At 52.1% G+C, this 15,321-nt stretch overlaps 2 protein-coding genes across 2 annotated transcripts; one reads left to right on the forward strand and one right to left on the reverse strand.

Annotated features, from left to right (window-relative positions):
• The first annotated feature begins 6,816 nt into the window (after window positions 1-6,816).
• Calml6 (calmodulin like 6) lies at window positions 6,817-10,435 on the forward strand. Its single transcript, XM_004673165.2, is given in 6 exon segments — window positions 6,817-6,987; window positions 9,778-9,815; window positions 9,817-9,950; window positions 10,104-10,123; window positions 10,125-10,246; window positions 10,324-10,435. Coding segments are annotated over 6 exon segments (597 nt in total).
• Tmem52 (transmembrane protein 52) lies at window positions 9,887-12,366 on the reverse strand. The gene is made up of 5 exons (XM_004657413.2): window positions 12,247-12,366; window positions 12,116-12,159; window positions 11,963-12,004; window positions 11,333-11,511; window positions 9,887-11,234 (listed from the first exon to the last, which is right to left on the reverse strand). Exons 1-5 carry the CDS (start codon window positions 12,319-12,321, stop codon window positions 10,978-10,980), a joined length of 597 nt encoding a protein of 198 aa, XP_004657470.2. The 5' UTR covers window positions 12,322-12,366; the 3' UTR covers window positions 9,887-10,977.
• Window positions 12,367-15,321: the final 2,955 nt, after the last annotated feature.

The raw sequence follows: 15,321 nt of genomic DNA on the forward strand, positions 1-15,321 counted from the left end.
TCATGTGTCTTCCTTAGTTGCTCTCCATCTTACTTATTATTTTTTTTTGTTGTTGTTGTTCATTTTTATTTATTTGAGAGTGACAAACGGAGAAAGAAAGAGGCAGATAGAGAGAGAGAGAGAATGGGTGCACCAGGGCCTCCAGCCACTGCAAACGAACTCCAGATGCATGTGCCCCCTTATGCATCTGGCTAATGTGGGTCCTGGGGAATCGAGCCTCGAACCGGGGTTCTTCGAATTCACAGGCAAGCACTTAACCACTAAACCATCTCTCCAGCCCCATCTTACTTATTTTTAAGTTTTTATTTTTATTTATTTGAGGAAGAGAGGGGCACACAGAAAGAGGGAGAGAAGCTGGACGTGGTGGCACATGCCTTTAATCCCAGCACTTGGGAGGCAGAGGTAGGAGGATCGCCATGAGTTCGAGGCCACCCTGAGATTCCATAGTGAATTCCAGGTCAGCCTGAGCTAGAGTGAGACCCTACCTCGACAAACCAAAAAAAAAAAAAAAAAAAAAAAAAAGAGGGAGAGAGAATGGGCACACCACTGCAAATTAACTCTAGACACATGCGCCACCTTGTACATCTGGTTTACATGGGTCCTGGAGAATTGAACTTGGGTCTTTTGGCTTTTCAGGCAAGTGCCTTAACCATTAAGCCATCTCCCCAATTTTATTTATTGAGACAGAGTCTCTCACAGAGATCAGCTAGCTGATTCAGCTAGTCCGGCTAGCCAGCTTGCCCTAAAGGATCCCCCATCTCTGCCTCCCATGGGATGGGATTATAGGTGGACCTCCACAACCACCCAGCACTTATGTGGGTGTTGGGGATCTGAAATCTGGCTCTCACATTCATGGGCAAGCACTTTATAATCTGAACCATCTTTTTAGCTCCTCCTGTGTGGTGTGTGTGCTTTTTTTGCTGGGGGAAAAGGAGTTGAGGTAGGGTCTCACCGACCTGTAGTCTAGGCTGACCTGAAAGTCTATAGTTCCAGCTGGCCTTGAACTCACAGTGCTCTTCCCACCTCTGCCTCCTGACTGCTGACATTAAAGATGTATGTCATGAGGCCTAGTTGGTTTTTAATATTTTATTTTTTTTCTCAATTTTTATTAACAATTTCCATGATTATAAAAAATATCCCACAGTAATACCTTCCCTCCCCTCCCCCACTTTCCCCTTTGAAATTCCATTCTCCATCATATCCCCTCCCATCTCAATCAGTCTCTTTTTTATTTTGATGTCATCATCTTTTCCTCCTCTTATGATGGTCTTGTGTAGGTAGTGTCAGGCACTGTGAGGTCATGGATATCCAGGCCATTTTATGTCTGGAGGGAGCATGTTGTAAGGAGTCCTACCCTTCCTTTGGCTCTTACATTCTTTTCACCACCTCTTCCGCATTAGACCCTGAGCCTTGGAAGGTGTGATCGCGATGTTACTCAGTACTCCAGTCACTTCTTTCCAGCACTATGATACCTTCTGAGTCATCCCAAGGTCACTGCCATCTGAGAAGAGAAGATTCTCTACCCAAAGTGAGAGTAGAAGTGAGTTGCAGAATCTTCACTGGTGCTATCTCTTTCTCCCATTGAACTACATGTAGAATGGCTTCTTCCAGTTTTCTGTCAGCTGGTCTACATGGAGGAGGTTATCAGCTCAGTTCCAATAGGATTTCTCAGTGGCCTTGCAGCCCAAGTATGTGGAGTCTTCAGCAATAGGGTCTTATCACCTATTCCTGGTGGGTTTAATATTTTATTTATTTTTACTTTGTTTGTTTTTTCCACATAGGGATTCACTTTGGCCCAGGCTGACCTGGAATTCACTCTGTAGTCTCAAGGTGGCCTTGAACTCCTCCTACGTCTGCCTCCCAAGTGCTGGGATTAAAGGTGTGTACCACCACATCTGGCTCCAATTTTTATTTTTTATTTTTATTTATTTATTTATTTATTTATTTGACAGAGAGAGAGAGAGAGAGAGAGAGAGAGAGAGAGAGGGAGAATGGGCATGCCAGGGCCTCCAGCCACTGCAAGCCAACTCCAGGCACATGTGCTCCTTTGTGCAGCTGGTTTATGTGGGTCCTGGGGAATCGAACCTGGGTCCTTTGGCTTTGCAGGCAAACACCTTAACTGCTAAGCCATCCCTCTAGCCCCAATCTTTCTTTTTTAAACATAGGGTCTCACTGTGGAGCCCAGACTTGTCCCAAGTCCTTTGCCACAAATTCTGAAGTGCTGAGATTATAGGTTCACACCCACATCTCTATGGATCCCTGACTTTTACCCAGCAGTCAGTGCTAGGTGTCTGGTCAGACTTCAAATCTGGAGTGGGAAGGACACAACCTTTTAGGCCGAGCATTAGTTCTCCCCCTTTTGCCAGTGGCATTGTCCCAGGCCTCTGACTAGGATCTTGATGAGGCCCCCAAAGCAGCACTAGCACCTTCTGAAGTGGAGATGGCCATCCAGGGAGCTGTGGGCTGGTTCAGCAAGGGCAGGAATTAAGAAATCACTGAGTCTTTGCCCCACTCCCAATTCCCAGCCAAGTGAGCCTACTTATGTCCGGTGGCACTTAACACTCAGGCTGGATCCCACAACCCAGGTTCTGGGGCAGGAGGAAGATAGCATCCTCCATTCTGCAGAGCTTTCTGGGTGCCAAATCCTGAGTCTTGGAGCAGCATGAATCCTTGGCTGGTTCTGGAGCCAGCCAGAGCCCCTTCTGTAAGGGAGAGGCCCCTGGGACCTGAAGGCTGTTTGTCTAGAATCTAGTCCCCAGGCTCAGTCACCTTTCACCAGGGAGATGATGCAAGGTGTGCCTGAAAGGAACAATGACGGGAGGGGAGGGCAGAGCATAGGGGCCAGTCAGGGCAGGAAACAGACCCAGGTGATGGTTTGAGAGGCCTGGGAGTGTGAGGCTTGAGAAGGTATTGGGCCTCCAGCTGCAGGGATGCATGCCAGAGCCAGCATTACCCACAACCCTGTGGCTGCCCCTCCTGGGGAGGCTATGCCAGAAATGCAAGGTGTTTTGGAAAACAGCTCAGGAGGTCACTACTGGGAGCCAGGCCCCCTGGAGCTTCTTCCTGTGACGTCCCTCTGAGATAGGCTAGGCCCTGCTGCAGGCCCCTGGGGTTCATGCTTAGACCTGCCTTAGGTACCCTGGGGTGGGCCCAGCCTGCTGGCTCAGACTTCTAAGGATCTCTTTCCTGCACCTTTACTCTTCTAGCAGCCTTGGGCCTTGAGGCCAGTGTCCCTGACCTCTGAGAGGGACTATGGGGAGGAAGTCTCCCATCCCTACAGAGCAGGACAGCAGGAATGGAGGGCTGAGTCAATCTGACAGGGAGCTCCTGGGGAACTTCTGAAGCCAAGCTCATGACTGCTTGCTGCTGCCCAGAATGTCCATCACAGTTTGAGGCTATTGCCTTTGAGGCCAGGGCTCCATAGAGCAGCCTGGCAGTGCCAGTCCCCATGTTCACTCCTAGCCTCAGTTTCCCTTCTGGACCACAGGGATTTGTGCCAGACAGCAGCTGCCTGTCAGATGGGAAAGCTTCTGCTCCCTCTCTGGTCACTGAGCATACTGGACCCCAGAGGAAGAGCAGTCTACATGTCTTTGAACCAAATAACTGTGTTGATGTCACATTAAACAAAGACTGAAAAAGACAAGTCCCTTCCCTTCCCCTGCACAGGAGCTATAGAAACTAGAACCAGGCCCCTTGGGCTAGTTAGCTGGGCTTGCCAAGGATAGAGAAGGGAACACAAGGTGGCATGGTGACTCTAAGGATTGGGTTTAGAATCTTTGCGGCTAGTCTGGTGGGTGCTGCAGAAGCAGAGAGGGAGGAAGGCTTGTTGGAGAGCTTGGCGTCAGGAATCTGGACCGGCCGCCTGTCCTCCAGGTGGGTGAAATGGAATTAAGTCTATTTTTGTTCTTTGCATTGTGGGAATAGGAAAGCCAGACTTAACAAGATGACATTTTAGAAACAGGGACTTCATCGTTACCTCTGGCCCAAGGTCCAGTTCCAAAACCCAGCCTGGCGGATTTCCAGCTCTGCGCCCGCGATCGCGCGGTGCTCGAGCACCCCCTGGTGGGCATATGTGGAGCTAGCGCCTAGCGGCGCTACTTCCGGGTTAGGCGGGGTGGAGAGGAGATAGGGCAAGAGATGGAGCAGAGGCGGGGCGGGGCGGAGCAATGGGACGGGCCGGGGTCTGGACAGAATGTCCGGTTGGACCGCGTGACTCACTATGGCGCTGACCCTGCTTAACAGACTGCCACTTAGAGGACACCACTGAATGATCCCGCGCAGGCTTCCACACTGCCTGTGCCTTTGACCACCTCAGAATCATAAAACAATAAAGTTCGGGGCCAGGATACATGGTTAAGGCATTTGCCTGCGAAATCAAAGGACCCAGGTTTGATTTCCCAGGATCCACGTAAGCAAGATGCACAAGGTGGTGCATGCATCTGGAGTTCGTTTACATAGAATGGTGTGCCCATTCTCTCGCTTTCATTGAGCTCCTGGGAACAGGAGAGGTGGAAGCACTTGTCTCTGGCACATAGATGTGAGGCAAGGACAGTTTAAGTCACATTACAGTGGATAATGGAGACCCAGGGAAGAGCTAATGGTGCAGACTCCAGCCTTTGCCTGCAGGCAGAATTCCCACTTCCTTCAGGTACCTTGGTCTTTTCCATCAGACCTTCAGTGGAATGGGTCTTGACAATTTTGCTCAAAATCCACTGCTTTAAGTGTCCATGTCATCTCAAAAAGTACTTTCAGCCAGGCATGGTGGCACACGTCTTTAATCCCAGCACTTGGGAGGCAGAGGTAGGAGGATCATCATGAGTTCTAGGCCACCCTGGGATTACATAGTGAATTCCAGGTCAACCTGAGCTAGACCCTACCTCAAAGAAAAAACAAAAAAAAGTACCCTCATGTGCCTCCATTTTCCTTGCTGTATTATTCACAAAAGCCAAGAGGTGGAAGCAATCTGAGTCCCTGCTGACGGGTGACAATAAGTATGGTCTGTTCATAAAATGGAATGCTATTCACCTACAGAAGGGTACTGTAATATACTACCACTGGCTGAACCTTGAGGACATAATGCTGAATGAGATAAGCCAAACATGAAAGGACAAACCCCGTAGGATTCCACTTACAGGACGCATCTAGAGTAGCCAGATACAGAAGATAGAACGGTGGTTGCCAGGGACAGAGACGGAGAAAGGAGAGCTCCTCAGTGGGAACAGAGGTTCTGATTTGCAAGATGAAAGTTCTTTCTGGCATAAGATTCATAACACTGCTATACTTAAAAATACTTCAACCGGGCATGGTGGCACACACCTTTAATCCCAACACTTGGGAGGCAGAGGTAGGAGGATCACAGTAAATTCAAGGCCAGTCTGGGACTAGAGTGAGTTCCAGGTCAGCCTAGTCTAGAGTGAGACCCCCACCTCTGGGGAAAAAAAAAGGTTCAGGGCTGGAGAGATGGCTTAGTGGTTAAGGATCCAGGTTCAAATTTGCAGGACCCACGTAAGCCAGACCTACAAGGTAGCGCATGAATTTGTTTGCAGTGGCTGATGGCCCTGGTGTGCCCTTTCTCTCTCAGATTAAAAAATGTATATATCCTAAAAAAAAAAACAAAAAAAAAAACCTACCAGATGTGGTACATGCCTTTAATCCCAGGACTCAGGAGCCAGTGGTAGGAGGATTGCTGTGAATTCGAGGCCACCCTGAGACTACATAGTGAATTCCAGGTCATCCTGGGCTAGAGTGAAACCCTACCCTGGGGGGCGGGGGGAAGGTTCAGACTCTGTTCTAGATTATTTTTCTTCTTGTCCAAAAGAGACCAAAATAGAAAGCAATTTCTTTTTTTAGAAAAAAAACATATTTTTGCTTTGTTTTTCTTTTTTTCAAATATGTTTTATTTATTTATTTGAGAGAAAGAAAGAGAGAGTGATCACGCCAGGGCCTCCAGCCACTGCAAACGAACTGCAGATGCATGCACCCCCTTGTGCATGTGGCTAACGTGGGTCCTGGGGAATTGAACAGAGATACTTTGGCTTTGCAGGCAAACGCCCTAACCACTAAGCCATCTCTCCAGCCCATGCTTTGTTTTGCTTTTGGGTTTTTAAGGTAGGGTCTTTCCTTAGCCCAGGCCCCCATACATTGCCCCATACATTGGGGCATGGCATGGGATAAGGAGGCCACACGAAGGTCAGCCAGCATGAGCAGAGGAGGGAAAGAGGGTGAGAGTGAGGACCTGGGCACCTGCCCTTGATGGGCCCAGGGTAAGTGTAGAGGTGCAACCGAGAGGGGAGCTGTGGTGACTGCTAAGTGATGCCCTCCTATCTTTAGTGTCAGCCAGAGGAGGGGTATGAATGTCACCTCAGCTCTGACATGGGCTCCAAGGATGGCAGTTTCAAGTGTAAATCATGAGGTCACCAGGATGTGTAGGGCTGTGGTGTGTAGGTGTGTGGGAATGCAGACAGCTGGGTCTGTTGTCTACAGCTGTGTGCCACAGGCAGGTGAAAGTTGTAAGGCTTGGCTGTCCAGGGCCATTGACAACATCTTTCTGTAACCTGCTGCCTCCCCTTTGGAATCCTGGGTCCCAGGATCTAGTGTAGGCCTGGGTTTGGGTGCTGTGAGATGTCCCCTCACCCTGTGCCCTTGGGAGATGTTCAGTCAATAGCCCCTCACCCTGCTCAAACTGTCTAAATGCAAAATGCAAAGTGACTGAACAAGTACATCAGGGGCTCCAATCACTCAGCAGCAATGGGGCCAAGACTGCCCAGCTCAGGGAGGACACCAAGCGGGAGAAACTAAGGCCACATCACAGCCACGATGATGGTAAGGATGACTTTCCACCCCACCAAACTCAAAGTTCGCTTCTTCTCCAGTCCTTCCCCTGACCTCAGCCAAGAGGAGGCCTGCTGGAGCCATCTCACCCTCGTCAGCACAAATCTTTTGGCCTCGGCAGCTGGCAAGGGCCTGAAAAGGGAGCGTTCTGCAGCAGTGAGTATTCTGGCAGGCAGAGCTCTGGCTAGGCTGCAGGAGGACACTGAGTACCCCACCTGCTCAGAGCTGTCAGGCAGTCATGCTGTGGGGGGCGGGTGTGCATGTGGGAGTCCCATAAGGCCATGCAGAGGAGTAAGGAGAAGGAGGATTAAAGGGATTGACCATAACTATGGCTAATCCTGGCAGCGAGCCAGCGGCCAGGAGTGGAGCCCCTCAACAGGGACTGGGGTCTGCGTGAGCAAACTTCTGAGTGCTGTGGTTTATCCAGCTGGACTCATGCTCAGTGCGTGGATGGGAGCAGGGAGGATCCCAGCTATGGTGTTGGGGGTCAGTGTCACTACCAAGTGGTTATTTAGCCTAGACAGAAGGGGCTGGAGCACAGCTGAGAGAACATACACTCACAGGTAGGTGCCCAGGGTCTGGGTGTGGCTGAGGCGCCTGCTACTGACCAGCCTGGGCACGTGGCTCCCGAGGGAGCCAGCTTTGCTATTCTGAGTTGAAGGGAGGTCAGGTTCCCTAAGAAGCCCCAGAATAGCCCCTGACTGACTGAAGGAAGCTTTCCAGCTTCCCAGCAGCCATCTATTTCAGGCCTACCTTCCTGGTCCCTAGGCCATGACTATCTCCTCCCTAAGCCAGAGGCCATCAGCCCCATCCGTGCAAATGGGGGTGAGATGGTATCCCTGCTGCACTTGCTGCACTCTGCCTTTAGAGAGTGTTTGCCAAGTGTTGGCACTGTGCCAGGTGCTGGGTCCATGGGGATGGGAAGCCAAACAGGCTGTGACCAAATGAGGTTCCAACTGGCTGGGGTAGGTCTTTCACAAGTCTCACAAGTAAGTAATGGTAGCCTCAGATGAGGGTTCTGCAGCTGAACACAGGAGGGCTGGTGCCTCCTCTAGGGAGGTAGACTAAATTTTTTTTTTTTTAAGGTGGGGTCTCACTCTAGCTCAGGTTGACCTGGATTTCACTCAGTAGTCTCAGGGTGGCCTAGAACTCACTGTGATCCTCCTACCTCTGCCTCCTGAGTGCTGGGTGGATGTGTGCCACCATGCCCAGCCTCAGACTGAGTTTTTTTTTTTTAATTTTTTTTTATTATTTATTTGAGAGCGACAGACATAGAGAGAAAGACAGATAGAGGGAGAGAAAATGGGCGCGCCAGGGCTTCCAGCCTCTGCAAATGAACTCCAGACGCGTGCGCCCCCTTGTGCATCTGGCTAACGTGGGACCTGGGGAAGCGAGCCTCGAACCGGGGTCCTTAGGCTTCACAGGCAAGCGCTTAACCGCTAAGCCATCTCTCCAGCCCCAGACTGAAGTTTTTACCTCAAGAGTGAACAACCTGTGTGTAGGGATGACATTGGTTGATCCTTCTCATGCACCCTGCTCCAATGGCACCTATGTTCAGGGTAAGGCAATCCTAGCATGAGGAGGGCTAGGAAGGGCCCCTGTAGGGAAAGACTAAGTCTATCTCAAAATAGGGACTGCAGGGTTTCCCACCCATAAAAGGCTTTTGGAATACAGACCCCAGGAGCTCTGGGCATCTGGGCCGAGCTAAAACCCAGGTGCAACTCCGGCACCATGTGCTCATCCCATAGCAGCCTGGTGCCACTGCGTTGCATTGTTTTCTTTTCTTTTCTTTTGTTTGTTGAGGTATATAGTCTCAGGGTGGCCTCAAACTCATGGTGATTTTCTCTCCCTCCTGAGTGCTGGGATTATAGGTGTGCGCCACCACAGTCAGGGCTTCATTTTCTTTTTGAATTTAAAAAAACGCTTTATTTATTTGCAAACACACAATGCATGCACACACAGAAACAGAGAGAGCAAGAGAGACACAGAGAGAGAATGAATGAATGAATGAATGGGCACACCAGGGCCTCTTGCCACTGCAAATGAACTCCAACTCCAGATGCATGTGCCACCTTGTGCATCCGGCTTTACATGGGTACTAAGGAATAGAATGCAGGCTGTCCATTTTTAAAAAAGATTTTTTTTTGTGGGGCTGGAGAGATGGCTTAACAGTTAAGGTGCTTGCCTGTGAAGCTAAGTAAAGCTAAGGATACAGGTTCAATTCCCCAGTACCCATGCAAGCCAGCCACACGAGGTAGAGGCCCTGGCACGCCCATTCACTCTCTCTCTCAAATAAATAAATAAATATATTTTTTGAGGTAGGGTCTCACTCTAGCCCAGGCTGACCTGGAATTCACTCTGTATTCTCAGGGTGGCCTTGAACTCATGGTGATCCTCCTACCTCTGACTCCCGAATGCTGGGATTAAAGGTATGCACCACCACACCTGGCTAATAAATATTTTATTTTAAGATTTTTTTTGTGTGTTTTTGAAATTTACTTGAGAACCAGAGACAAGGAGAGTGAAAGTATGGGCACAAAAGGGCCTCCTGTTGCTGTAACTAACTACAGATTCATGTACCACTCTGTGCAACTGGTTTTACATGGATCCTGGGGAATCGAACCCAGGCCATCAGGCTTTGCAAACAAGCACATTTTAACTGCTGGGGGCTCCACTTATTTTTTCAAGGTAGGGTTTTGCTGTAGCCCAGGCTGACCTGGAATTCACTATATAGTCTCAGGCTGGCCTTGAACTCACATTAATCTGCTGACCTCTGCCTTCTGAGTACTGGGATTAAAGGCGTGCATTACCATACTGCCGGGGGCTCCATTTTTAACTACATGCTCTGAAGATTGGCCAAGTACATGGGGGGGAGGGGTCACCTCCTACCTTCCCATGGATAAAGAGAAGAGTAAGCGGAGCCCCTGGTGTGGGTGTTCCCTGCAGATAGAACACATGTCAGCTGATCAGATTAAGGAATACAAATGTCTTTGAGATGTTTGAGGAACAGGGTAATGGGGAGGTGAAGACAGGCAAATTGGAGCAGCTTACAAGCTTGCTAGGCACTGTTCCCGCCAAGAGCAAGATGGCCTTTATTACCGAGGACATGGATGAAGACAGTGGGCCAGGGCCAGTGGGTGGGAGGTGGGGTGAAGCCCTGGGCTAGGGTCATCTGAGTGTGAGTAGGGAAGAGGCAGAGCTCATGGGGAGGGGTTGGAAGTGGGACCCAGCCCAGCCTTCACTGCAGTCCAGGACCATAAACCACCCTGAAGACAAAGGGTTCTTCAACTGTGACAGTGAGTGACAGTTTCCTGGCACAGATGGAGAAGACCCAGAATCAGGAGGGTGAACAGAGGGCAGCTTTCTGGGTCTTTGGCAAGGAGAGTAAGGGCTACATAGACTGGAACATGCTCAAGTCGGGCCTGGGGAGAGGAGAGGGTGGGAGAATGGGGGGATGACAGTAAATGGTGGCTCAGTGTGAGGCTCCAGCAGGTATGTGCTCATGAATGCTAGTGAGCCCCTCAATGAAACGGAGGCTGGGCAGATGATAAAGGAGGCTGGCAAAGATGGGTTACTGTCCCAGCCTAGAGGAAAGGATTGGTGAGGAGATGGGCCTAGAGAAGGGTATCTGGGACAGCCCTCCCCTCCCACCTGACCATAGTCCTAGTCACTTGTGCTATGACCCCTGGCTTCTCCCACCACCCAGATCTGGGCTCTGAACATGCCCTGTCTGCCTGCACTGGGGTAGCTACCTGAGGCCTCCCATTACCCTGGGGACTTAGAGCCCTTTCCATATAGGTAGAGACCATATACACATAAACTTTATTCTCTCTCAAAAAACTGAAGGTTGGCAGGCCTTGAACTCACAAGGTTCAGGCCTGGGCCTCACCAGGGGCCTGGAGCTGAGAGCATCAGCCAGCCTGGGTCTGGTGTGTGGGGGGGAGGTGGCCAACACAGGGCAGGCTGGCTGGCCGGCATTGCATAGCAACGAGGCCGAGTCTGCAGCAATGTGCTGGATGCTGGCCTTCCCAGGGGAAGGATGGTAGGGGCAGGCAGGGGTTCTTGGCCCAGGTGCCAAGACTCCAAGCTACAGTCTGCTGGCTCCAGGAGAAAGAACTGCCCTCTTCAAGGGACACTGGGCCACAGCTAAGGTGACTGGGCATTAGGGCCTGATCCCTGGGGCTCTAGAGTGGTCTCCAGCACTGAGGCTTCGGGGAGAGGATCAGGTTTCTGGGAGGAAGCTGGCTCCTCTCTGGGTTTTGCCATCTTGATGGCTTCATCGTAGGAGGGTGGCAGTTCAAGAGCATACAGGCTGTAGGCAGGAGGGACCATTGAGTCAGGGTCCAGCTCACTGAAGGACAGGGGCAGATGCATGCCCAGTGGGTACTGCACAGAGCTGTAGGCTAGAGAGGATGAAAGTGGGTTTGTGGAAAGGGTTCAGCATTCACCCCACAGTGTCCACCCCCACCCCATGCTGGATAGTTGGCCACCAGGTACTCACAGGTCACTGTGCTGTGAGCAGGGCTGTCACTGTCCACATGGGTGACCGTGAGGTCACGGGGTTGCCATGCTGGTGGCAAGTGTGTCTGGGTGTGCGCCTGTTTCCGGAGGCAGCAGAACCGAACGCAGCTGGCTGTGACCCCACACAGCAGCAGCAGTAGTACGGTGAGCAAGATGAGCCTGGCAGGGAGAAGCAAGAGCCTACCGCTGGACTGGGTGCTTTGACTCTGGGTCCAATCACCCCCAACCATCCCAAACAGGACAACAGATAGGTGTAAAGAAAGCCAGAGAATGTCTCCATGCCAGAGACCTTCGGGGCCAGAGCCAGGCCTGAGCAGTCTGCCTGTCTTGGCCTCAGGCTGCTGGGCTGTCTCTCCAGGGCTGGCCAGGGGTGGCCTTGGGCTCACTCCCAGGACACACTGTCCCCAGCTAACTGCACAATCCTACCTTCTGCTGACTGTGATCAGGACGTGCTCCCAGGCTACGGGGGCCCTCTGCCCAGAGTCCTGGGAGTGGGGTGGGGGGCAGCAGATACAGTAGGTGCCTCAGGGCGGTGTAGTGGGCTTGGACTGGGTCTTCCCTCTCAGATGAACCGTCCGACCAGCGTCTTGGCACCTCGGCCTCCACTTACCCCACGTGCCATAGGCTGCTCCAGCGGGCCTGGGGCGGGCACCTGTGGGGATAGTGACACCTGGATTGGGCGGGACATGGCCGGGTTCAAGCAGTGGCTAGAAGCTCCGCGGCACTAGCCAGGCCCCGCCTCCCTCTCCCGGCGGAGACTTACTCGTCCGAGGGGTCACAGTTGCCGTCCGAGGAACCCAGCGCCACCTGTGGGGATTGGGGTGAGGCATGGCGGGGCGGGGCCGTGCGCAGGCCCGCCTCGAGTGCCCTGCTCCCGGGAGCGAGCATACCCACCTGCGGCAGCGGCAGGAGCGGCGGCAGCAGCAGCAGCAGCAGGAGGCCCCAGGAGGCCAGCGGCCCCGGGGCCATGTTCCTCGTCTACGGCAGAACGCCTCCTGGCCGGCTTGCGGTTTTGAGGCCCCGCCCACCCAGGTCCCCGCCGGCCCGCCCCGGGACCGTGTTGTCTGGAGGCCAGGCTCCCAGTCCGGGCTCTTGGTAACCCCACCCCTAGGGCCCCGCAAGCCACGCCCACCTCGGGCCCAGTAACGCTTCATTCCAAGCTTCACTACGGCCACACCCACCCTCGGTGGTCCTGTGACACACATACACACGCACGCACGCACGCACGTGTACACACACACACACACACACACACGCACACACACTCACGTATACACGTCAACCCCCTCTCCTCTGCATCCTGCTCTTAGGCCTGCTGTCATTGAGTCTTCCTAGCCTAGGGGCGTTGGGGGAACCCTACGTCTTGCCCGGGGGATTGAGCAGGGGTCTGCCCAGCATAACCTGGCATAACTTGGCATAACCTGGCGTCCCCCAGCTCTCGTTAGAGTTGTGACCAGGGCTGCACTGGGCTGTGGCCTCACAGGACAAAAGGGATGCTGTACTCTCATACTCTCTAGGTAAAGCCAATGGGGGGCTTTACACCATTAAAGGGCTGGGGCTCTGGCGGTTCAAAGACATTTGCGGTGCATCCACTTCGTGCACTTATCTGGGGTCCAAACCACCGGGGCTGAAACCTGGACTTGGCTCTGAGCTATAGAGAAGCTGGAAGCGGGACCACTTTCCAAAAACACTTGGCTTGAAAGACCAGGTCTGCCTGGCGTGGTGGTGCATGCCTTTAATCCCAGCACTCTGGAGGCAGAGGTGGAGAATTGCCATGAGTTTGAGGCCACCCTCCGACTACATAGTGAATTCCAGGTCAGTCTGGGATAGACAGAAAAAAACAAAAACAAAAACAAACAAACCACCACCACCAACAACAAAAAGAACATGTCCAACGTGGGGAGCTAGCATTTCCCATGAACCCCAGCCTAGATTGCCTACTGCTTAGCTGGGAACCTTGGGCTGCTGCTTCCAGGAAGACTCTTCTCCTTCTTCCTTCCAAGCTAGGTACCCTGTCAGCCTGTTCTGTCCTCAACTACCACGGGGCCAGCTACACACTGGTGATCAGACTGTAGAAGGTGGTTGCATAGCAAGGGTTGGGGAGGAAAGCAGGAGATCAGACACCCACCCTTCCTTCCTTACCTTTTTTTAAAAAATATTTTTAAAAATTATTTGAGAGAGAGAGAATGGGCGCACCAGGGCCTTCAGCTGCTGCAAATGAACTCCAGAAGCATGCACCCCCTTGTGCACATGTGCAATATTGTGTGCTTGCGTCTCTGTGCATCTGGCTTACGTGGCACTTACAGATTGGAACATGAATCCTTAGGCTTCCCAGGCAAGTGCCTTAACGGCTAAGCCATCTTTCCCTTTCTTTCCTCATTGTGCTCATACTCACATGGGTGGGGATTTGCTGTCTCTCCCCCACTGGTAGGGAAATATGCAGGGATTTACCCACAGGTGTCCTGCATACCCAAGCCTTGTGCCTCAGCATCCAAGGGCCCTTCCTATCTGTTCAGCTCTGTTCAGACTGATGAGCTTCGCTCCTGTTCCCATTTCCTCCTTCACCCTGCAGTGGCTATGCTGTGTGTTGGAGGGCCAGAATCAGATAGGAAGAATGTATGACACGAGTGTAGCCTGAGGCCACAACCAGAGCTTCAAGTTCGGGAAGGAGAAAGTTCTCAGGTAGCACCTGGGCAGGATAGCCAGAACCAGGTTTGGAAAGTAGTGGCTTTCCTGGGGAGCAATGTCTTACCCAGAGCAAGGCTTGGTTTGGCCTAGTGGGCATTCTTTCTCTTTCTGTCTGACCTGGAAGTATGCCAAGAATCTGGGGGCATAGTTGGTCAGTCCCAGTGACAGCAAGGGACCTGGGTCTGCTACTTCCAAGACCATTAGGCAGAAGTCCTACAAACTGCTGCTCAAGGTCAACCTCACTGGCTCAGTTAGGGGCAATGGTGTCTAGGCACCAAGGCCCCTGGGGAAAGTGGGGAAGGCTTTGCTCAGGAGAGCATCCAGACACTTCATCCCCAGCACCCTGGCAGACAGAGCTAGCTTGCTCCAGGTGGGTGGCAGAGCTGCACTGACAGGACAGCCAGGCTTAGGAGGCTCTGGGAGAGAATCCGACAAACCGGGTTTCAGAGGGCAAGAGCTGGTGGGGTGTTGGGGTGGGGATGTAGGAACATATTATGGGGCTGAGTAGGTCATGGCCAAGAAGGCAGTGGGCTGGAGGGAGGCATTTGCCTGCAAAGCCAAAGGTCCCAGGTTCAATTCCCCAGGGCCCAGGTTAGCCAGATGCACAAGGGGGCACAAGTGTCTGGAGTTCGTTTACAGTGGCTAGAGGACCTGTTGTGCTCATTCTCTCTTCCTGTTTTTCTGTAAAATAAATTAGGCTGGGTGTGGTGGCGCACGCCTTTAATCCCAGCACTGGGAGGCAGAGTAGGAGGATCGACATGAATTCAAGGCCACCTTGAGACTCCATAGTGAATTCCAGGTCAGCCTGGGCTAGAGCGAGACCCTACCTCAAACAAATTTTTTTAATTAGTTAAACTAAATTAAAAAGAAGGCAGGATCCACCCTTTTCAGACAAGTAGAAACAAACTCATAAGCAGGGCATTCCTCTGGTCCTCACCTGGTAAGAGGAGGATGTGGGTGAGCTCGGCCCTTGACCTTTGTCTACCCTTCCTTGCTTGGGATTAGCAAGGGGACTTGAGAAGAGCTGGGGGACTTAAGGGTCCTTCCCTGAAATTAAGAATGTCTTGTCCCAGTCTCCTTCCTTCTAGCTCCTCCCCTGATCTAGGCTAGTCTCAACCCTGGCCTTTCACCCTCAGCGCCCTGCGCTGCCTGTTGTTTCTTCAATGACATAGAACTGGAGAGGTATCTCCCAGCATTTGGGCTAAAGTTGCCTCTCCACAGTTACCTCTTGCCCTGTAGAAGGTCTTACTAGGCAGAGCATTGTTTTACGGACTGGAGTGT

The sequence above is a fragment of the Jaculus jaculus genome, chromosome 5 (assembly GCF_020740685.1).
Source record: "Jaculus jaculus isolate mJacJac1 chromosome 5, mJacJac1.mat.Y.cur, whole genome shotgun sequence".
Taxonomy (NCBI): Eukaryota; Metazoa; Chordata; class Mammalia; order Rodentia; family Dipodidae; genus Jaculus; species Jaculus jaculus.

Bases quoted from the DNA above. Each gene is read 5' to 3' on its own strand.
- Tmem52 (XM_004657413.2), bottom strand. From the start codon at position 12,321: ATGGCCCCGGGGCCGCTGGCCTCCTGGGGCCTCCTGCTGCTGCTGCTG. The intron at 12,005-12,115 runs GTAAGTCTCCGC...CTATCCCCACAG, and splicing joins AACTGTGACCCCTCGGACGA to GTGCCCGCCCCAGGCCCGCT. The intron at 11,235-11,332 runs GTGAGTACCTGG...CATCCTCTCTAG, and splicing joins TGCTCACAGCACAGTGACCT to CCTACAGCTCTGTGCAGTAC.